This window comes from Salmo trutta, unplaced genomic scaffold (assembly GCF_901001165.1).
Source record: "Salmo trutta unplaced genomic scaffold, fSalTru1.1, whole genome shotgun sequence".
NCBI classification, from domain to species: domain Eukaryota; kingdom Metazoa; phylum Chordata; class Actinopteri; order Salmoniformes; family Salmonidae; genus Salmo; species Salmo trutta.
In genome coordinates this window covers 15566306-15591550 of record NW_021822911.1, presented here as the reverse complement: position 1 = coordinate 15591550, position 25245 = coordinate 15566306, and the positions used below count along the sequence as shown (strand labels likewise).

At 39.3% G+C, this 25245-nt stretch overlaps 1 protein-coding gene and 1 pseudogene across 1 annotated transcript; one reads left to right on the top strand and one right to left on the bottom strand.

Moving 5' to 3' along the window:
* LOC115186676 (zinc finger protein 135-like) overlaps positions 1-25245 on the top strand; it is a 39120-nt pseudogene that overhangs the window by 5257 nt on the left and 8618 nt on the right.
* On the bottom strand, positions 8592-18999 carry LOC115186675 (zinc finger protein 850-like; the record flags this gene model as incomplete). Its single annotated transcript, XM_029746219.1, has 3 exons — positions 8592-9849; positions 12756-13417; positions 18499-18999. Coding segments are annotated over 3 exons (2409 nt in total), but the record flags the coding sequence as incomplete, so codon positions are not given.

Genomic DNA, 25245 nt, shown 5'->3' with positions numbered 1-25245 from the left:
ACTGCGGAAATGAGTCTTAATCTGTCGTCTGGATAGTAACATAGAAATTTGCTTAATCAGATGATTGAAATGTGGATAATAAGTGGGATGATATTTTAGAAAGCAGCAGAAGGTCTATAGTTCCTGGGAGGCTTGATTTTGCCGTGATCTCAGGGAAGTTAGAGAACCGTTGATGATCCCATGGTCATTGTCTGGGAAACAAGTTTATTTTTTGTTCTGCTGGGAGTATGTTTGGAGAGCTGCTTCGTAGCTATGGAGAGTCCTTGAAAAAGCAAATGGAATGGTTGTCATGAGTACCTGAGAATTTCTTACGTTTTCTATGGATTCTGTGAATATATGAAAATATGATGAATTGTATGTGTGTATAATGATTACTAGAGATTTGATGAAGTAATACTGGGAATATAATTAGATACAATTTAAACAACCCATATGTAGACGAACGTAGGTTTTGAGTTGGTATCTTTAATGGATCATTTGATAAAGATGAGGTTTAAGCATTATTAAACAGTCTACAAAGTCTGGCCAGTTGTCTCAGAAACTGATGGGAGTGTGTCCACTTTAGGTTAAGTTACCCTAACGATGAAACTATAAAACGCTAATTGGATTTTCTCCGTCCAGGTACTACATTTGAAATAAACTGCCCTTAAGGCCTGGGGGGGTTCTTCCCAGTTTGAGAGGAGTTGCTAGATTTATTGAATAAACCTTTTTCCATAAAGTTAGAGTGAACCAAGGTGGCTGACTAGCTGTTGATGCTGAAGAAGCGTCCCGTCCACTAGATTATACGTCACAGTGGCAGAATCGCCTGAAAGACGCACATCGCCATCTGCTGACTGGAGTTGGTATCGCAGTTGAGAAAATACTTTCAGACAAATAACTGAAAAGCGACTACCCCTAAACACCAACGACTCCCTTTGAAAACGGGCGATGTGGCATCAGAAACATTTATTATAGTGTAAAAATGTACTTCAAAGTGTAGATAAATAGAATAACTTTGGTCATACCCAGTCAGCACGTGACGTCCAAGGACGTTGAATTATGGTCGATATCAGGTCTGTCTGTTGTGGCCGCTATTTCACCCATAAATAGTTATCCCAAATTGGGCTGTGTATAACTATGTAAATGTCTCTCGGACAAGGTGACTTTTATCAATATACACTCTAAAAAGTAAAGGTTCCTGGAGTATCCTTTAGGGGTTCTTCAAATTGAAACTGTGGGGGAACCCCTAAAAGTTATTCAAAGAACCTTTTGTGGGAACTCCTATAAGTTCTTTGAAGAACCCCTTATCATGGTTCCTCAAAGAACCTTTTGGGGTTCATTTTTTTCAACTCCCTGTCCACCCTCCCTGCATTATTAAAACGTATTTTAATAATAACAAAATTGACAATATTGATTTAAATAATTCATTGTTTATTTACTGGCACCACAAATGTGAATTCATATTTACAAAACATTTTACCAAACAAAACACATTACAAAATTGCAACATTTCTGCAGACATGTCAGACCATAATAAATAATACATTTACTTTGTATAGTGCTTTTCATGACATTTAAAAAAATATATAAATAATAATGATGTACAATAAAAACAACATTAAAAATGAATCACAGGTAAACTAACAATATTGTAGACTTGATGCTAAATACAGATGTTTCAGCTTTAGTGTGTATATCATATCCACTTAGTTATGTTAGGAAGTTTGCCATCTTTATGACCATCCCTGGTAACTTCACCCCAACTTCTCTGTTCCCCAGAACACAGTAACTTAACAACATAAGTGTTTTTCTGACATTTTTGGGAAATTTAAGGGAAAATAAAAATACAGCCGTAGCAGAGCCCCAAGTCCCATGGGGACGTCCTCGAGGGCCTGGATGTTCTCCCCATCAAAGGCCAGTGGGATTTCACTCTCATGGTGACGTCCTCGAGGGCCTGGATGTTCTCCCCATCAAAGGCCAGCGGGATTTCACTCTCATGGTGAAATGGATTTCCACCGATGTGCAGTAAAGGAGTGAAGAGCGGTGAAATCTGTGTCAACAAAAGTAAGAAAAGATTAATACACATACAATTAACAAAGAACAGAACAAATGTTCAGCAGTAGTTTTATATAAGCATGCACACCTATGTTTATGAAGAAACAGATGATTGGTGCATAGACATACCTTGTCACGGACATAAAGGCCACTCGGGTCCTCATTGAAGAGGTAGGGCAAGAGCAGAATCGCTGCTGTGGTCTCCAGTCCTAGTAAAGTAAAGCAATGATCTTACTACACTTGCTAATTTTATTACAAAATACATTAGAGAAAGGGAAGGAATAAGAGCTGTTGTTGGCTTTATGGAAACGATATACAATATATGGGAAAGAATATAGTTGAGGAAATAATCCAAACCTAGTTGTGCCTAGTTAGGACATAACGTTAGCTAACTAGCTAACGGTACTGTACTGTAGCTCATACAACGCCGACGGTCAAACCCGGCTTTCTAATATTTACGTTCATTAACTATAGTAACGTTATGGAAGATATTCACAGAAAACCATCATTGTCTTCGTTATTCATTATTAGTATGTTATATTATTATAATAAATAATTTCGAGACATATTCAGAGCCAAACATCAACCCAACTTAACCTTTTTAACTGTTGTCGCATCCAAACTTGTCACCATCGTTTTCAGTTGTAATTGCGAAGTTCCCGGAAGAAGTCCAGCAACAACGGAGGTTCCTCGATGAACCCACCTTCTAACAAGTTCTTTGAAGAACCTTTTGGGGCTGTTTTTCATTGACCAAGAACCCTACGGTTCTTAGGGGATCTGAGAACAACTCCAGTTGAACCCTTCATTTTTAGAGTGTAGTCGGCTCTATTTACTCTCAGATTCAAACATGATGATTAGCATCAACGATCAAGTCAGCTGCTGCTGCTCCAATACAGTATGGGGTGAGACAGTGAACTGATGTTGAACCGGGCAGTCAGCTGCTGCTGCTCCAATACAGTATGAAGTGAGACGGTGAACTGATGTTGAACTAGGCAGTCAGCTGCTGCTCCAATACAGTATGAGGTGAGACGGTGAACTGACGTTGAACCGGGCAGTCAGCTGCTGCTACTCCAATACAGTATGAGGTGAGACGGTGAACTGATGTTGAACTGGGCAGTCAGCTGCTGCTGCTCCAATATAGAATGAGGTGAGACGGTGAACTGATGTTGAACTGGGCAGTCAGCTGCTGCTGCTCCAATACAGAATGAGGTGAGACGTTGAACTGATGTTGAACCGGGCAGTCAGCTGCTGCTGCTCCAATACAGTATGAGATGAGACGGTGAACTGATGTTGAACCGGGCAGTCAGCTGCTGCTGCTCCAATACAGTATGAGGTGAGACGGTGAACTGATGTTGAACCGGGCAGTCAGCTGCTGCTGCTCCAATACAGTATGAGGTGAGACGGTGAACTGATGTTGAACCGGGCAGTCAGCTGCTGCTGCTCCAATACAGTATGAGGTGAGACGGTGAACTGATGTTGAACTGGGCAGTCAGCTGCTGCTGCTCCAATACAGTATGAGATGAGACGGTGAACTGATGTTGAATCATAATGATTAAGTTAATTAAAATGAATTAGTGAAACTGTTAAAAAGTAGTATATGGCATATTAAATGTATTACGCTATTGTTATCATATAGAAACATCATGGAATATTGTACATCATATTAAATATATTGCTCTATTGTTATCATATAGAAACATCATGGAATATTGTACATCATATTAAATATATTACTCTATTGTTATCATATAGAAACATCATGGAATATTGTACATCATATTAGCATCAACATACATTATTGTTTCATTCAATTTCACATAATAAGGATATTTCATATTTTCAAGTACAGAAGTCAAAATTCATCACCTGCTACAGTGGGGGAAAAAAGTACTTGATCCCCTGCTGATTTTGTACGTTTTCCCACTGGCAAAGAAAGGATCAGTCTATAATTTTAATGGTAGGTTTATTTGAACAGTGAGAGACAGAATAACAACAAAAATATCCAGAAAAACGCATGTCAAAAATGTTATAAATTGATTTTCATTTTAATGAGGGAAATAAGTATTTAGCCCCCTCTCAATCAGAAAGATTTCTGGCTCCCAGGTGTCTTTTATACAGGTAACAAGCTGAAATTAGGAGCACACTCTTAAAGGGAGTGCTCCTAACCGCAGCTTGTTACCTGTAAAAAAGACACCTGTTCACAGAAGCAATCAATCAATCAGATTCCAAACTCTCCACCATGGCCAAAACCAAAGAGCTGTCCAAGGATGTCAGGGACAAGATTGTAGACCTACACAAGGCTGGAATGGGCTACAAGACCCTCGCCAAGCAGCTTGGTGAGAAGGTGACAACATTTGGTGCGATTATTCGCAAATGGAAGAAACCCAAAAGAACTGTCAATATCCCTTGGCCTGGGGCTCCATGCAAGATCTCACCTCGTGGAGTTGCAATGATCATGAGAACTGTGAGGAATCAGCCCAGAACTACACGGGAGGATCTTGTCAATGATCTCAAGGCAGCTGGGACCATAGTCACCAAGAAAACAATTGGTAACACACTATGCCATGAAGGACTGAAATCCTGCTGTGCCCGCAAGGTCCCCCTGCTCAAGAATACATATACATGCCCGTCTGAAGTTTGCCAATGAACATCTGAATGACTCAGAGGACAACTGGTGAAAGTGTTGTGGTCAGATGAGACCAAAATGGAGCTCTTTGACATCAACTCAACTCGCCGTGTTTGGAGGAGGAGAAATGCTGCTTATGACCCCAAGAACACCATCTCCACCGTCAAACATGGAGGTGGAAACATTATGCTTTGGGGGTGTTTTTCTGCTAAGGGGACAGGACAACTTCACCGCATCAAAGGGACGATGGACGGGGCCATGTACCGTCAAATCTTGGGTGAAAACCTCCTTCCCTCAGCCAGGGCATTGAAAATGGGTTGTGGATGGGTATTCCAGCATGACAATGACCCAAAACACACGGCCAAGGTAACAAAGGAGTGGCTCAAGAAGAAGCAAATTAAGGTTCTGGAGTGGCCTAGCCAGTCTCCAGACCTTAATCCCATAAAAAATCTGTGGAGGGAGCTGAAGGTTTGAGTTGCCAAACGTGAGCCTCGAAACCTTAACGACTTGGAGAAGATCTGCAAAGAGGAGTGGGACAAAATCCCTCCTGAGATGTGTGCAAACCTGGTGGCCAACTACAAGAATCGTCTGACATCTGATTGCGTTTTTTATTTTAATTTTTTTTTGTTATTCTGTCTCTCACTGTTCAAATAAACCTACCATTAAAATTATAGACTGATCATTTCTTTGTAAGTGGGCAAACACACAAAATCAGCAGAGGATCAAATACTTTTTCCCCCCACTGTATAAATGTGTGCAAATGATCTTTTCAGATCTTCTCAGAAATGAATCAAGTCCATGGAATGGATATAGACAAAGAGAATTCAAGGACTATCAGAGGTAGAGAGGCGAGGCAGGGGTGAGGACATCATCCTGCTATTTTGACAGTCCCTGAAGGACAATACAGAAGAGGGATTTGCTCTAATTCCTTCCCTTTCTCTAATGTATTTTGTAATAAAATTAGCAAGTGTAGTAATATCATTGCTTTATTTTACTAGGACTGGAGACCACAGCAGCGATTCTGCTCTTGCCCAACCTCTTCAATGAGGACCCGAGTGGCCTTTATGTCCATGACAAGGTATGTCTATGCACCAATCATCTGTTTCTTCATAAACATAGGTGTGCATGCTTATATAAAACTACTGCTGAACATTTGTTCTGTTCTTTGTTAATTGTATGTGTATTAATCTTTTCTTACTTTTGTTGACACAGATTTCACCGCTCTTCACTCCTTTACTGCACATCGTTGGAAATCCATTTCACGTTGAGGCCTTAAGGGCAGTTTTATTTCAAATGTAGTACCCGGATGGAGAAAATCCAATAAGCGTTTTATAGTTACATCGTTAGGGTAACTTACCCTAAAGTGGACACACTCCCATCAGTTTCTGAGACAACTGCCCAGACTTTGTAGACAGTTTAATAATGCTTAAACCTCATCTTTATCAAATGATCCATTAAAGATACCAACTCAAAACCTACGTTTGTCTACATGTGGGTTGTTTAAATTGTATCTAATTATATTCCCAGTATTACTTTATCAAATCTCTAGTAATCGATTATAGATCCAATTCATCACAATTTATCATATCATACATCCCCAAATGTGGTGGTTAATTTCTTTAATATCAAATGAGAGACAAACTTATCACACAAGTCAGAGTTAATCTTAAACTAAATCTTTATTCACTTATTAATAAGGGAGCAGGTCAATACAACACACACATAAAGTGAATCAATTGAGTGCTCAACGATACTGATGGCTGGTCGACGAATCACCCCCAGATGATTCGTTGAGAGCCACGAGATGTAAAGGCCTTTTACAGCCAAGATACACCCCTTTCATCCTACATGACGAACAACAGATGTATAGAACGGGTCACAAGGTTAAGATTTGTGTGAAAGATACTTATAATTCTCAGCAGACAGTATCTGCTGTAAAAACAGTACTCTTTGTGTAGAGACCAGGGTCTGGCCCTGGGGTCATCTCTCCCTGGTACCATATAGAACAGAAACATTAACTCATGCTCTGGAATGCAGTCACTTTAGGTTTCATCACCCAAAAGACATTGTAAATCTGTCAGTGTTTTCTCCCAGAGGCCCATCCTCAGTAGAACACACAGACACAAGAGTTATAAGAACCCTCTATTCTGTTGCATAAAACCATTTGTTGCAATAAAAGTATTATAACATAATCTTGCTCTGTGTCCACTGAAAGTTGACTAGTAACAACAACTGGGACCTAAAAGACACCAACCATGAGACCCACTAAATCTGCCCAAGAAGAGAAAAAATAAAGAAAAACCCACACCAAACTTAAAGACAGGAAGCAAACCAAAAAGGTGGAGCAACTAAAGGTGTTGACTCTCCACATGTATCAAGACAACTGGAGCACTGGGCCAGACACTCTTAAATAGAACCTGGACCAGCTCAGGTGAAACACCTTCCCACTAACGAGATGGACAAGCCAGCACAGGTGGAACACATACTGACTAACGAGGTGACACCAATCAGTGCGTCCTACGTGCTAACGGGCTAGACGGGCTAACGGGCTAGACGTGCTAACGAGCTATACGTGCTAACGAGCTATACGTGCTAAAGTCCAACCTCAAAACATAAAATGGAAAAACCAAAGACTAACACCTTAAAAGTTTGCTCACCATCAACAGAAAACAACTTCCATTTCACATTATAATCAACTACAATGCTTCACCAATATAAACATGGTGTCTACTGGCTGTCAACAATTAAAAACAAGAAAAAACATTTTCCCCCACTAGCTTCTAGAACTCTAGTCCCCTCAAAACTCATCTCCAATAAGGAAAAACGTGCAGTCAAAATAAATTGTGATCCATGGCAACTCAATGGCTAAACGCAAAACAAAACTTTTTGACTGCCCACCCATGTGAGAATTAACCCTGATATTCTAAAAGCAGGGCAACAATGTCAATATAATTGTACCCAAAAATTGTCAGTTGGTCGCATAAATAATTATCATAACTAAATGTTACATGAAATGTCAATATGAAATATTTGGTTGCATAGTCTTATTTTCAAAGTATTTTCAATTACATTTTGCTAGGTGGGATAGCCCCAATGTCAAAACACAGTTTTAACGTGTCCAAATCATTAACCAATATGCAGAAACAGTTTGGGATAAATGAAAAACCTAAACATAAAATGTACTATATACACAAACATCTGCCACAATAATCATATTACCTGTATTTTTTAAAACAAGTATCTTATAAACTGCACAAGCACCAGAAACACTTGTTTTGACAAGTAGCAATAAATCACTGATATCGATTAGGGGGGAAATCAGGTTGTATGTGCTGTCGAAACTAACAACTAAAAAAAACACATGGAAATGGGAGATATATTTTACCTCACTGGTTAGAGGACAACCTGCAGAAGACAGTCAACTACATTTTGGAGAGATAGATTTAAATGTAGGGGTTGCTAAACAAAGGAACGCAACACTTATTTGTCATAACGCATCGATATCATGTTGAAATCAATTGTGCCGAGAGGAGGGAGATGAGGTTGCACGTCCTGTTAAAACTAACAGCTCAAAAACCACATGGAATCTGGGAATAATGTGTACATCACTGGTTACAGGACAATTTGTAGAAAACAGATCGCTACATTTTGAAGTTTTGCATTTTGATTCAAGTATAACACAACTCTTTTTTTGTTAGTCACTTTTTGTTAAATCAAATAAATAGTAACTCTTTCAATTCAGAGCCTGGATTTTCCCCCTGAGGCTAATATCCGTATCATGCTGAAATCAATAGAACAGGGGACAAACGTTCTACATTGTGACAACATTAAAATACTCCTACTACAATGTTAAAACATTCTACATTGTGACATTAATTCATTGATATAATGAAACAACTCCTTCACGTATTTTCTGATATTTAACCAGAGATCTTTTATCAGATTATCTCTGGTCACAGCTATGAGGTTTCTCTCCTGTGTGTGTTCTCTGGTGTCTTGTCAGCTGGCCAGACTGAACAAAACTCTTCGCACATTGATCACAGCTATAAGGTTTCTCTCCTGTGTGTGTTATCTGGTGTAGAGTCAGATTGCTAGATGCAGCAAACCTCTTTCCACATTGACCACAACTATAAGGTTTATCTCCGATGTGTTTTCTCTGGTGTAATGTCAGATGGCCAGATTGAACAAAACTCTTCCCACATTGATCACAGCTATAAGGTTTCTCGCCTGTGTGCGTTCTCTTGTGTCTGGTCAGAATGCTAGATGTATTAAAGCTCTTCCCACATTGATCACAGCTATAGGATTTCTCTCCTGTGTGTATTCTCTGGTGCACTGTCAGTTCTCCAGAACGACCAAAACTCTTCCCACATTGATCACAGCTATAAGGTTTCTCTCCTGTGTGTGTTCTCTTGTGTCGAGTCAGAATGCTAGATGTATTAAAGCTCTTCCCACATTGATCACAGCTATAGGATTTCTCTCCTGTGTGTATTCTCTGGTGCACTGTCAGATGGCCAGATTGACCAAAACTCTTCCCACATAGACCACAGCTATAAGATTTCTCTCCTGTTTGTATTCTCTGGTGCATTGTCAGATGGCCAGATCTACTGAAACTCTTCCCACATTGATCACAGCTATAAGATTTCTCTCCTGTGTGTGTTCTCTGGTGTTTAGTAAGACCCCCAGACTCAGTAAAAGTCTTCCCACAATGATCACAGCTATACGATTTCTCTCCTGTGTGTGTTCTCTGGTGTGATGTCAGATTGCCAGATTGAGCAAAACTCTTCCCACATTGATCACAGCTATAGGGTTTCTCTCCTGTGTGTATTCTCTGGTGTGATATGAGGCTGGTTGACCGAGCAAAACTCATCCCACATTTAGTACAGCTAAAAGATTTCTCTCCTGTGTGTATTCTCTGGTGCACTGTCAGCTCTCCAGATTGACCAAAACTCTTCCCACATTGATCACAGCTATAAGGTTTCTCTCCTGTGTGTGTTCTCCGGTGTACAGTCAGAGACCCAGATGAAGAAAAACTCTTCCCACATTGATCACAGCTATATGGTTTCTCTCCTGTGTGTGTTCTCTGGTGTTGAGTCAGATGGCAAGATTGACCAAAACTCTTCCCACATTGATCACAGCTATAAGGTTTCTCTCCTGTGTGTGTTCTCTGATGAATTTTAATGCCTGATGAGGTGAATCTCTTCCCACAGTCAGAGCAGCAGTGAGTTCTCTTCCCTGTGGATATCTGCAGGTGTTTCTTGAGGTGTTCTGATCTGGAGAGACTCTTCTCTGCCTCGTCAGCATCATGATGTTGTTGGGGCTCCCCAGAGGATCCACGACTGTCCCGCCTCTCTCCTGTGTGAATTACAAAGTCAGACAGATGGTTAAAGGCCCACAACAGCAGAAATCCATTGTTTTTTTGAGGTAAAAGGTGATGTCCAGATCATACCCATGAAGTTGTACAACAATTGACATCTGTTAAGTTATTTGACCATTAAGACAGTCAACTTAGCAACAATCATATTTTGTCTTGTTTTCACATTAGTAGTAACTAGAAATAAGTTATTAAAGTTGTTGAAACTCTAAGCAGTGTACCAGATGACTTTTGGTCTCCAATATAGGACCCTTTCTGTGTTTGCTAAAATTGCAGCACGAGGGCAATGCACACACAATTTGATTGCAGAAACTCCTCTAATGAGGAAACCCCTAGTTATGGATGTAGTATATCTGGTAATGAGGAAACCACTAGTTATGGATGTAGTATATCTGGTAATGAGGAAACCACTAGTTATGGATGTAGTATATCTGGTAATGAGGAAACCACTAGTTATGGATGTAGTATATCTGGTAATGAGGAAACCACTAGTTATGGATGTAGTATATCTGGTAATGAGGAAACTACTAGTTATGGATGTAGTATATCTGGTAATGAGGAAACCACAAGTTATGGATGTAGGATATCTGGTAATGAGGAAACCACTAGTTATGGATGTAGTATATCTGGTAATGAGGAAACCACTAGTTATGGATGTAGTTTATCTGCCTGGAGCAAAAAATAGTGAGCAAAGATTTTCGTTTTTCACAATGTATTCTGAATATTACAGCGCAAGATCAGGAGCGCTACTCAAGGAAACTCACATTAAGTTCTGTGTCTATTCACTAATTCACCACCGTGGGGGAAAACTCAGGGGAGTTCTCATAGGCTGACAGCAAAAATAGCCTCCATTTACATGTTGCTTATAAGTGCATTTCACATTAAATATGGATTATAATTGTAGGGCTCGCTTGAATCACCTGCTTAATATGTTTGTGTTATTGTCGCAAATCAACTGCTTTATACTTAAACACTTCAACCAGTAAAATGCTCTTTGGCTAGCTTTGCCATCAGCCTGACAATAAGGGTTTGTACACTAAGTGTTTAACAAATTGGCCCATAACTTCACCTAACAATAACATAGACCTTGTGTAGGACCCATAACTTCAACTAACAACATAGACCTACTGTAGGACCCATAACTTCCCCAAACAACAACATAGACCTACTGTAAGACCTACTGTAGGGCCCATAACTTCACCTAACAACAACATAGACCTACTGTTGGACCCATAACTTCCCCTAACAATAACATAGACCTACTGTAGGAACCATATCTTCACCTAACAACATAGACCTACTGTAGGACCCAAAACATCACTGAACAATAACATAGACCTACTGTAGGACGTATAACTTCACCTAACAACATAGACCTACTATAGAACCCATAAATTCACCTAACAACAACATAGACCAACTGTAGGACCCATAACTTCACCCAACAACATAGACCTACTGTTGATAGAAGAATTGATATGTTTAAAGTAATGACTAAAGTATTCCATCCTGAAAACTGTAGAACTGTATGACATGTGTTAAGATCATAAGACTATAATCTGATGATGATGTGTGTGTTGGAGAAGACTTGTAAAATAGTATTCATTTATTGAGTTAATGTTGAATAATAGAAGGGAACATTCAACATTTGTGAGTGTGTTTCAAAGTAGGTTAGAGAAATATTGACGGTTAGGAGGGAACATGTCTGTGAGGGTTTGTAGGAAACAAGTTGATCTATTTCTCTGAAGAAATAGTCGACACTGAGCTCCTTGAAGGGAAGTAAGCCAGGCGCTGCGAAACCACAGAGGTTTCCTGTTTTGAGCCAGACTTGTCAGTTGCAGACATGAAGATAGAGGAACCCGGTTAGACAGAAGGAGCTATCAAAGTAGAACATTGCGACAGAGTTAATGAGGAGGGCATTTATAAAGTGAATGATATAACCAAATGTGAGGAATAAAAGGCTATGTGCATTGTATGATTTTCAGAGAGCTCTCAGAATAAAGGACTGATCTATTGCAGACTGAGACTTTGTCTAATTCTTCATTAACCAGAGCCTTACAACCTCTGGGAATTGGTCAAAGCTTGAGTGATAGTTGAGTTCAACCATTGAGATGGCAAAATTCTCGCGACAGAAGGACCTCGGCGTTACTCTGGACCCTGATCTCTCTTTTGACGAACATAAAGACTGTTTCAAGGACAGCTTTTTTTCCATCTACGTAACATTGCAAAAATCAGAAATGTTCTGTCCAAAAATGATGCAGAAAAATTCATCCATGCTTTGTCACTTCTAGGTTAGACTACTGCAATGCTCTACTTTCCGGCTTCAGTTAGTGCTAAATATGGCTGCTAGAATCTTGACTAGAACCAAAAAATGTGATCATATTACTCCAGTGCTAGCCTCTCTACACTGGCTTCCTGTTAAGGCAAGGGCTGATTTCAAGATTTTACTGCGAACCTACAAAGCATTCCATGGGCTTGCTTCTACCTATCTTTCCGATTTGGTCCTGCCGTACATTCCTACACATACACTACGGTCACAAGACGCAGGCCTCCTAATTGTCCCTAGAATTTCTAAGCAAACAGCTGGAGGCAGGGCTTTCTCCTATAGAGCTCCATTTTTATGGAATGGTCTGCCTACCCATGTGAGAGACGCAGACTCGATCTCAACCTTTAAGTCTTTATTGAAGACTCATCTCTTCAGTAGGTCGTGTCAGATGGCTAGATGTAATAAAGCTCTTCCCACATTGACCACAGCTATAAGGTTTATCTCCTGTGTGTGTTTTCTGGTGCATCTTCAAGTTCTGTGAAGTTGAGAATCTTTTTCCACAATCTGAACAGTGGAATGGTTTCTCTCCTGTGTGTACTCGCTGGTGTCTAGTCAGATTGCCAGATGCAGCAAAACTCTTTCCACATTGATCACAGCTATAAGCTTTCTCTCCTGTATGTGTTCTCTGGTGTCGAGTCAGATTGCCAGATGCAGGAAAACTCTTTCCACATTGATCACAGCTATAAGATTTCTCTCCTGTGTGTATTCTCTGGTGCACTGTCAGATTTGTAGATTTAACAAAACTTTTCCCACATTGACCACAGCTATAAGATTTTTCTCCTGTGTGTATTCTCTGGTGTTTAGTAAGACTGCTAGAGTTAGTAAAACTCTTCCCACATTTATCACAGCTATACAATTTCTCTCCTGTGTGTATTCTCTGGTGTCGAGTCAGCTGGCCAAATTGAACAAAACTCTTCCCACATTGACCACAGCTATAAGGTTTTTCTCCTGTGTGTATTCTCTGGTGTAGAGTCAGACTGCTAGAGTTAGTAAAACTTTTCCCACATTGATCACAGCTATAAGGTTTCTCTCCTGTGTGTGTTCTCTTGTGTAATAAGAGCTGGCTAGATTGAACAAAACTCTTCCCACATTGAAAAAATGCTCCAAAACAAATGTTGTCAAACCATCCAATTATTCAAGGTAAAAACCACACTGCTGCTACTGAGCAGTAGAACAAGAGGGTTGGGCTGCAATTTGCAGTGAATTCAATGGAAATGTAACCACAAGAAGAGTACAACAACTTCAGGTGAGATATCTGCATTATTATCAGGATTACAAGAAGAAACAACAACTAGAGGTGAGATATCTGCATTATTATCAGGATTACAAGAAGAGTACAACAACTTCAGGTGAGATATCTGCATTATTATCAGGATTACAAGAAGAAACAACAACTTCAGGTGAGATATCTGCATTATTATCAGGATTACAAGAAGAAACAACAACTAGAGGTGAGATTTCTGCATTATTATCAGGATTACAAGAAGAAACAACAACTAGAGGTGAAATATCTGCATTATTATCAGGATTACAGGAAGAAACAACAACTAGAGGTGAGATATCTGCATTATTATCAGGATTACAAGAAGAAACAACAACTAGAGGTGAGATATCTGCATTATTATCAGGATTACAAGAAGAAACAACAACTAGAGGTGAGATATCTGCATTATTATCAGGATTACAAGAAGAAACAACAACTAGAGGTGAGATATCTGCATTATTATCAGGATTACAAGAAGAAACAACAACTAGAGGTGAGATATCTGCATTATTATCAGGATTACAAGAAGAAACAACATCTAGAGGTGAGATTTCTGCATTATTATCAGGATTACAAGAAGAAACAACAACTAGAGGTGAGCAGCCAATCACTCCTGGGAACTGCCCATATTCAGATATTCATATTGCCCTTTATAGTTGGCTTGGCCAGCAGCGTCAGGAAACTAGATGTAAAGACTCCTCCTGCAGACTTTATAGTTGGCTTGGCCAGCAGCATCAGGAAACTAGATGTAAAGACTCATCCTGCAGACTTTATAGTTGGCTTGGCCAGCAGCATCAGGAAACTAGATGTAAAGACTCCTCCTGCAGACTTTATAGTTGGCTTGACCAGCAGCATCAGGAAACTAGATGTAAAGACTCCTCCTGCAGACTTTATAGTTGGCTTGGCCAGCAGCATCAGGAAACTAGATGTAAAGACTCCTCCTGCAGACTTTATAGTTGGCTTGGCCAGCAGCATCAGGAAACTAGATATAAAGACTCCTCCTGCAGACTTTATAGTTGGCTTGACCAGCAGCATCAGGAAACTAGATGTAAAGACTCCTCCTGCAGACTTTATAGTTGGCTTGGCCAGCAGCATAGGGAAACTAGATGTAAAGACTCCTCCTGCAGACTTTATAGTTGGCTTGACCAGCAGCATCAGGAAAGTAGATGTAAAGACTCCTCCTGCAGACTTTATAGTTGGCTTGGCAAGCAGCATCAGGAAACTAGATGTAAAGACTCCTCCTGCAGACTTTGTGAACAATTAAACACAGTTGCTTCACTGGCACCGACACAAATCACCAGTTTCACAATGAAAGATTCCAGATGCCAAAAACCTCAAGGATTTAACTCCTATCCAAAAGTACTGGTCTGGCTGGCCTCTGTAGTGCATGTTGGTCTTCATTTAGATATTATAAATAGTCCATGCTTCCTCACAAACAGTATGAAGCAGAAGTTAAACCTGCCTCTTTGAAAGATTAATTTAAGCTTCAATTTAGTCCTGGAGTAGCTCTTATCCACCCTCTTTCAATCAGCTTTGTTTAGTCCAGAACAGGCTAAATCTACCACTATCTTTTAGTCTGGGACTAAGCTTAAGCCTTTTATGTGAAACCGGCCCTGAGTGTTTTATATGACTAAATGTGTTTCTGTGTTGCATAGATGCTCCATATCCATTACTTTGAATGTTTTATATAATATGACTAAATGTGTTTATTTCTGTGTTGCAGGGGCAGTCAATAAATGGAACAGCAAGGCCACAGAACATGACATAAGCAGAGCTGTGGGAGACCACCTCAAGCCCCTGGTAGAGCCGGGGGTGGTGTCGACCACTCCACCACGCCTTCAGCAAGCTGGAAAAGTGGGATTGATCTGTTTGATCCATTTGTTTGTTTCAGTTTTCAGTAGTTGAATCCTTTGACATATTGATTTCAACAAATGAACTGGGTTGGTTGAAAAGTGAAACTAAACGTACAGTGGGGGAAAAAAGTATTTGATCCCCTGCTGATTTTGTACATTTACCCACTTACAAAGAAATTATCAGTCTATAATTTTAATAGTAGGTTTTTGACATGCGTTTTACTGGATATTTTTGTTATTCTGTCTCTCACTGTTCAAATAAACCTACCATTAAAATTATAGACTGATCCTTTCTTTGTCAGTGGGCAAACGTACAAAGTCAGCAGGGGATCAAATACTTTTTTCCCCCCACCTTACATATCATACACTATTTTGACAGTGGAAGATATACTGAATTTATACTGTTTTTCATACTAAGATGGACCAAGATATGTGTTTTTGCACATATTTGTTCATTGGTTTTGCAAGAGTCTGTTGATTGGACAGTCATTGGGTTCATTTGTTTTACAATATGTTCAAATCAAATCAAGCTTTATTTATACAGCACATTTCAGACATGGATGCAACACAATGGCTTCACAGGAAAAAACAAATATTTACCACAACAAACAAGATTAACAACTGAAAGACTAGAGATCATTCTAAGGAAATTCCATTGATAAAAATATGATCAATTGGATGCAACATCCAACCCAAAATATAAGCTTGTTTTACTACATTGTTTGTTGTTACGTTCCCCAGCAGTAAACCAGAAATGTCCCTTAAATAGAAGAGGGAACTAACAAAGAGTCACTGACAACAACCACAACTAAACAGGAGGGCCTCTGAAAGACACTACGGGGGTGTCCACTGAAAGTTGACTAGTAACAACAACTGGGACCTAAAAGACACCCACCATGAGACCCACTAAATCTTCCCAAGAAGAGGCAAACAAAAGAAAAACCCACACCAAACTTAAAGACAGGAAGCAAACCAAAAAGGTGGAGCAACTAAAGGTGTTGACTCTCCACATGTATCAAGACAACTGGAGCACTGGGCCAGACACTCTTAAATAGAACCTGGACCAGCTCAGGTGAAACACCTTCCCACTAACGAGATGGACAAGCCAGCACAGGTGTAACACATACTGACTAACGAGGTGACACCAATCAGTGCGTCCTACGTGCTAACGAGCTAGACGCGCTAACGAGCTAGACGGGCTAACGAGCTAGACGGGCTAACGTGCTAGACGTGCTAACGAGCTAGACGTGCCAACGAGCTAGACGTGCTAACGAGCTAGACGTGCTAACGAGCTAGACGGGCTAAAGTCCATCCTCAAAACATAAATGGAAAAACCAAAGCCTGTAACACCTTCCCCCTTAAGACAACAAATATATCCTATGTTTTTGTTGGACAAGTTTCCTTACCAACAACAGAAAACAACTTCCATTTCTCATTATAATCAACTACAATGCTTCACCTTCTACAATATAAACATGGTGTCAACTGGCTGTCAACAATTAAAAACCAAAAAAAACTTTTCTAAATAATAATATACAATAGTATTATTTTTTTCTCCTTTTTCTTACTATAGAATCCTAAAACTCACTAGCTTCTAGAACTCTCGTCTCCTTGGAACGAGCCCAAACAAAACTCATCTCTAATACGGAAAAACATGCAGTCAAAATAAATTGTGATCCACTGGCTAAACGCAAAACACAAATCTTTTTGACTGCACACCCTTGAGACAATCAGAAACCAAGTTGTCCTTACCACAGACATGTCTGATTTCAAGAGGAAACTCCTGCAATATCAATAGTAACTTTCCACCTCACTGCAGAGCTTCTCTCTCTTTTCAGGGTTCACTAGATAGGCATGTTGTTGGATCGGGGCCCAGTCCCCAATGTCATGCTCTAGTACATTTGGGTTGGCACATCTGAGAATGAACCCTGATATTCTAAAAGCAGGGTAACAATGTCAATATAATTGAACCCAAAAATTGTCAGTTGGTTGCATAAATAATTATGATTACTAAATGTTACATGAAATGTAAAAATGAAATATTTGGTTGCATAGTCTTTTTTCAAAGTATTTTCAATGACATGTTGCTAGGTGTGATAGCCAAATGTTAAAACACAGTTTTAACGTGTACAAATCAATAACCAATATGCAGAAACAGTTTTGGATAAATTGAAAACCTAAACATAAAATGGGTCATACTATATACACAAACATCTGCCACAATAATCCTATTACTTGTATTTTTTTAAACAAGCACCTTATTAACTGCACAAGCACCAGAAACGCTGTTGTTTTGATAAGTAGCAATAAATCACTGATATCGATTAGGGGGGAAATCAGGTTGTACGTGCTGTTGAAACTAACACAACTAAAACAACACATGGAAATGGGAGATATATTTTACCTCACTGGTTAGAGGACAACCTACAGAAGACAGTCAGCTACATTTTGGAGTGATGCATTTAAATGTAGGGGTCCTTAAACAAAGGAACAGAACACTTATCTGTCATCACTCATCAATATCATGTTGAAATCAATTGTGTGAGAGGAGGGAGATGAGGTTGCACGTCCTGTTAAAACTAACAGCTCAAAAACCACACGGAATCAGGGAATAATGTGTACATCCCTGGTTAGAAGACAATTTGTAGAAACCAGCTAGCTACATTTTGAAGTCTTGCAATTTGATTCAAGTGTACGTTGGTAAGTGTAACACAACTCTTTTTTTGTTAGTCACTTTTTGATAAATCACAAAAATAGTACTCTTCCATTTCAGAGCCTGGATTTTTCCCCTGAGGCTAATATCCATAAAATGTTGAAATCAATAGAACAGGGGACAAACGTTTAGGGTTCTACATTGTGACATTATTAAAATACTCCTACTACAATGTTAAAACATTCCACATTGTGACATTAATATCATGAAACAACTCCATGTATTTTCTGATATTTGATCAGAGATCTTTTATCAGATTATCTCTGGTCACAACTAAGAGGTTTCTCTCCTGTGTGTGTTCTCTTGTGTACAGTCAGACTGCTAGATTGACTAAAACTCTTCCCACATTGAACACAGCTATAAGGTTTCTCTCCTGTGTGTGTTCTCCGGTGTAGAGTCAGATTGCTAGATGAAACATGACTCTTCCCACATTGATCACAGCTATAAGGTTTCTCTCCTGTGTGTGTTCTCTGGTGCACTGTCAGATCTCCAGATTGACCAAAACTCTTCCCACATTGATCACAGCTACAAGGTTTCTCTCCCGTGTGTGTTCTCTGGTGTAATGTCAGATGGGCAGATCGAACAAAACTCTTCCCACAAAAATCACAGATATAAGGTTTCTCTCCTGTGTGTGTTCTCTGGTGCACTGTCAGAGCTCCAGATTGACCAAAACTCTTCCCACATTGAACACAGCTATAAGGTTTCTCTCCTGTGTGTGTTCTCTGGTGTTGAGTCAGATGGCCAGATGTGGTAAAACTCTTCCCACATTGATGACAGCTATAAGGTTTCTCTCCTGTGTGGATTCTCTGATGAATTTTAATGCCTGATGGGGAGGTGAATCTCTTCCCACAGTCAGAGCAGCAGTGAGATTTCTTCCCTGTGGGTCTCTGCTGGTGTTTCTTGAGGTGTTCTAATGTGGAGAGACTCTTCTCTGCCTCGTCAGCATCATGATGTTGTTGGGGCTCCCCAGAGGATCCACGACTGTCCCATATCTCTCCTGTGTGAACAACGTCAGACAGATGGTTAAAGGCCCACAACAGCAGTAATCCACTGTAAAAGGTGATGCCAACAGCGTAGCCATGATGTTGTACAACAATTGACGTCTGTAATGAATGTTAAAATTATTTGACAACTGTCTTAAAATGAGCAAGAATAGTCATATTTAGTCTTGTTTTCACATTAGTAGTAACATCGATGATTGTAGGCTAGAAATAAATTATTAAAGTTGTTGAAACTCTAAGCAGTGTGCGAGACGACTTTCGCTCTCCAATATAGGCCCCTTTCTGTGTTTGCTAAAATTGCGGCACGAGGGCAATGCACACACAATTTGATTGCAGAAACTCCTCCCTGCTAATGAGGAAACCACTGGTTATGGATGTAGTATATCTGGTAATGAGGAAACCAATAGTTATGGACCTAGTATATTTGGTAATGAGGAAACCACTAGTTATGGACCTAGTATATTTGGTAATGAGGAAACACTAGTTATGGATGTAGTATATCTGGTAATGAGGAATCCACTAGTTATGGATGTAGTATATCTGGTAATGAGGAAACCACTAGTTATGGATGTAGTATATCTGGTAATGAGGAAACCACTAGTTATGGATCTAGTATATTTGGTAATGAGGAAACCACTAGTTATGGATGTAGTATATCTGGTAATGAGGAAACCACTAGTTATGGACCTAGTATATTTGGTAATGAGGAAACCACTAGTTATGGACCTAGTATATTTGGTAATGAGGAAACACTAGTTATGGATGTAGTATATCTGGTAATGAGGAATCCACTAGTTATGGATGTAGTATATCTGGTAATGAGGAAACCACTAGTTATGGACCTAGTATATTTGGTAATGAGGAAACCACTAGTTATGGATGTAGTATATCTGGAAATTAGGAAACCACTAGTTATGGACCTAGTATATTTGGTAATGAGGAAACCACTAGTTATGGATGTAGTATATCTGGTAATGAGGAAACCACTAGTTATGGATGTAGTATATCTGGTAATGAGGAAACCACTAGTTTTGGATGTAGTATATCTGGTAATGAGGAAACCACTAGTTATGGATGTAGTATATCTGGTAATGAGGAAACCACTAGTTATGGATGTAGTATATCTGGTAATGAGGAAACCACTAGTTATGGATGTAGTATATCTGCATGGAGCAAAAATGGTGAGAAAATATTTTGGTTTTTCACAATGTATTCTGAACATTACAAAGAAAGATCAGGAGTGCTACTCAAGGAAACATTAAGCTCTGTTGTCTATTCACTAATTCACCACAGTGGGGAAACTTACAGGCTGCCAGCAAAAACAGCCTCCATTTCCAGGTTGCTTATGAGTACATTTCACACTACTTTGGATTATAATTGTTAGGCTCATTTAAATGTCCTGCTTAATATAATATGTGTTGTCGCAAATCAACTGCTTTATACTTAAAAAAAAAACACTTCAACCAGTAAAATGCTCTTTGACTAGCTTTGCTACCAGTCTGTCAATGAGCGTTTGTAAAATAAATGTACCCAAATTGGCCCATAACTTCACCTAACAATAACATAGACCTACTGTAGGACCCATAACTTCAACTAACAACAACATAGACCTACTGTAGGACCCATAACTTCACCTAACAATAACATAGACCTACTGTAGGACCCATAACTTCACCTAACAACAACATAGACCTACTGTAGGACCCATAACTTCCCCTAACAACATAGACCTACTGTAGGACCCATAACTTCACCTAACAATAACATAGACCTAGGACTATAAATCATTTAACGTTATAGGTGAAACATGGAAACTAATATGTCTTTGTCAAGACATTTCATAACCTGATTACCAGATAATTTTGTGAATAATCCCACTAGGCTACTCTGTAATGTGTTTTCATTCTAAATGTCCTGAATAAAGGAAAAAATCTCTGTGTGTTGTACAATAGCCTATCCATCAAGGAACAGTTCTCTACACATTATGAGCTAAGTATCTCTGTGTCCAAACAGACTAATGAGACCCTACTGTAAATCAATCAGACAATAACGCATTATAAACATCAATTTGTTAGGGATGTTGGATCCAACGTGGAGCACAGCATAACTGTCTTTACCAGAGTAATGAATGAAGAAGCACTTTGGTTGTTGTTGCATGTCATGATGTTTGTCATGTGACTGTCATTCAGAAAAGGATTTCCTGGATCAGCTGATGATAGTTGAACATGTGACTGTAACTAAACAGCTACAGTATTATGTGTAATTATTGAAGAACCACATTAATGACAGTATCCATTTGGGTGTTGTCAATAAAGTTAAGGTGACTCTCGGTTAGAACCATTGGATTTAGTAAACTGAAATGATTTAGTATTTCTGTGCCCATGAAAACTGTTTTCCCAGCGTAACATAAGGAGACACTAAATGTTACGTAGTTAGAGAGCATTTCAGAGATCTGAATACAAAAAACTGTCCTAACAGGACAATAACCTAAACCACAAGGCCAAATCTACACTGGAGGAGCTTACCAAGATGACATTGAATGTTCCTGAGTGGCCTAGTTACAGTTTGGACTTAAATCGTCTTGAAAGTCTATGGCAAGACTTGAAAATGGTTTGTGTCCCTGTTTTATAAGATAGTACTCACTGTATTTACTGGTGTTAACCAGATCAATGTCCCTGTTTTATAAGACAGTACTCACTGTATTTACTGGTGTTAATCAGATCAATGTCCCTGTTTTATTAGATAGTACTCACTGTATTTACTGGTGTTAATCAGATCAATGTCCCTGTTTTATTAGATAGTACTCACTGTATTTACTGGTGTTAATCAGATCAATGTCCCTGTTTTATTAGATAGTACTCACTGTATTTACTGGTGTTAACCAGATCAATGTCCCTGTTTTATTACATAGTACTCACTGTATTTACTGGTGTTAATCAGATCAATGTCCCTGTTTTATAAGATAGTACTCACTGTATTTACTGGTGTTAATCAGATCAATGTCCCTGTTTTATTAGATAGTACTCACTGTATTTACTGGTGTTAATCAGATCAATGTCCCTGTTTTATTAGATAGTACTCACTGTATTTACTGGTGTTAATCAGATCAATGTCCCTGTTTTATTAGATAGTACTCACTGTATTTACTGGTGTTAATCAGTTCTCCAGTCTTCTCTTCTTCGTCCTCCTCTAATGTGACAGTAATCTCCCCCTCTTCATCCTTCACTCCAAAAACGTCTTCATCTTCTTTCACTTCATCCTCCACTCCAAAAACTGCATCTTTCTCTTCTTCTTTCACGGTAACAGCCTCACCCTCTACTTGTTTTTGTAATGTGACATCCTCCTCTTCCTCTTTCACGACAATGTTCAGCCCCAGAGCTTCTTTCTCCGTCCAGCAGACCTCTTCTTTAGCAGGAGGAGAGTAGCTTAGTGAGCGCATGGTCGGGGATGTTAGCTAGCTAGGCTAATGCTAACTTAACCAGCCAGATAGTTGACTTACAACGTAAATATTATATTTAATGGGGTAGCTAGTTGTTTCCACATAAGTATGTTTAAATCATAGTGGCAATTAAACCAGGAAATTGTCTAAAGAACTTGAATGTTCCGACTTTGTCGGCTAGCGAGCTACCGAGGTGGCTGCAGTTGTTGAAGAAGAGTTCCGTCCACTAGATTATACGTCACACTAGAAACATCGCCTGAAAGACACATATCGCCATCTGCTGTCTGGAGGGAGGAAACGCAGTTGAGGAGGGAAAACTGTTTTATTCTTCATTGAATTATAATGTTATAAAGCAGTTTAGGGAAACGGTTTTTTCCTCTCCATTAAATATGAATATTATATCAACACGTATAAAGAGCAACAAGTGTTGTTTGATTAGTTCAGATTTTTTATGAGAATTTAAAACAAACTCTACATCTACTCCACATCTGTATTTCTGATACAGTGAAATAACTAGATATCAAAATAAGCACCTAGTTATTGATACCCTTGATAAAGATGAGCAAAAATGAAAGTATAAAATAAATAAATAAACTTTACCCACTACCAGGATATTTTAGCCCAAAACCTGGTTACCTCTCTGCTAGGAGGCTGAAACTTGGCCATAAGTGGGTCTTCCAGCAAGACACATCAACATCCACAAAGAAATGGTTAATTGGGCACAAAATCAACATTTTCAATGGCCATCTCAGTCTTCGGACTCATAAAACATTTCAGTGTCGTTATCCTCCCAAGGGGAGAGTGCTGGAGTATTGAAAACATGGGCGGCAATAATTCAGACCCCTACCTTTTGAGAATTACATGTTAAACTAAATCTCTTTTTATGAGCAATTGTATTAGTATAAAATGATATAATTTACCTTTTTTGTGTGTAACAATACATCATGTAGATGTATATAATGAACAGACTAGGTCTATACTGCTCCTACATGGTGTTACAATACATCATGTAGATGTATATAATGAACAGACTAGGTCTATACTGCTCCTACATGGTGTAACAATACATCATGTAGATGTATATAATGAACAGACTAGGTCTATACTGCTCCTACATGGTGTAACAATACATCATGTAGATGTATATAATGAACAGACTAGGTCTATACTGCTCCTACATGGTGTAACAATACATCATGTAGATGTAAATAATGAACAGACTAGGTCTATACTGCTCCTACATGGTGTAACAATACATCATGTAGATGTATATAATGAACAGACTAGGTCTATACTGCTCCTACATGGTGTAACAATACATCATGTAGATGTATATAATGAACAGACTAGGTCTATCCTGCTCCTACATGGTGTAACAATACATCATGTAGATGTATATAATGAACAGACTAGGTCTATACTGCTGCTACATGGTGTAACAATACAGTGCATTCGGAAAGTATTCAGACCCCTTCACTTTTTCCACATTTTGTTACATTACAGCCTTATTCTAAAATGATTAACACTACTGTTCAAAAGGTTGGAGTCACTTAGAAATGTTCTTGTTTTTGAAAGAAAAACACTTTTTTGGTCCATTAAAATAACATCAAATTGATCTGAAACACAGTGTAGACATTGTTAATGTTGTAAATGACTATTGTAGCTGGAAACAGCTGATTGTTTATGGAATATCTACATAGGCGTACAGAGGCCCATTACAAGTAACCATCACTCCTGTGTTCCAATGCCACGTTGTGTTAGCTAATTCAAGTTTATCATTTTAAAAGGCTAATTGATCATTAGAAAACCCTTTTGCAATTATGTTAGCACAGCTGAAAACTGTTGTGCTGATTTAACAAAGCTTTTGTAAACAGTGTTGTTGCATAACAATCAGGGAGTAGAACAACAATAATCATCACCCTCTTGACCAATCTTCCCTCCCCTTAACCTGTACCAGGTGGACATTGGGTTTGATTCAGACCCTGACAGTGTACCAGGTGGACATTGGGTTGATGCAGACCCTGTCAGTGTACCAGGTGGACATTGGGTTTGATTCAGAGCCTGCCAGTGTACCAGGTGGACATTGGGTTCGATTCAGACCCTGTCAGTGTACCAGGTGGACATTGGGTTTGATTCAGACCCTGCCAGTGTACCAGGTGGACATTGGGTTTGATTCAGACCCTGTCAGTGTACCAGGTGGACATTGGGTTGATTCAGACCCTGTCAGTGTACCAGGTGGACATTGGGTTTGATTCAGACCCTGTCGGTGTACCAGGTGGACATTGGGTTTGATTCAGACCCTGTCGGTGTACCAGGTGGACATTGGGTTTTATTCAGACCCTGTCAGTGTACCAGGTGGACATTTGGTTTGATTCAGACCCTGCCAGTGTACCAGGTGGACATTGGGTTTGATTCAGACCCTATCAGTGTACCAGGTGGGCATTGGGTTTGATTCAGACCCTGTCAGTGTACCAGGTGGACATTGGGTTTGATTCAGACCCTGCCAGCATGGCCAGAATTGTATTCCAAGGTCAGTAACTTATAACCACTGAACCAACACAGACCTTTCATGCATGACTAAAAACACCTAAGTATTAGATTTACTGCCATGGTCTAGT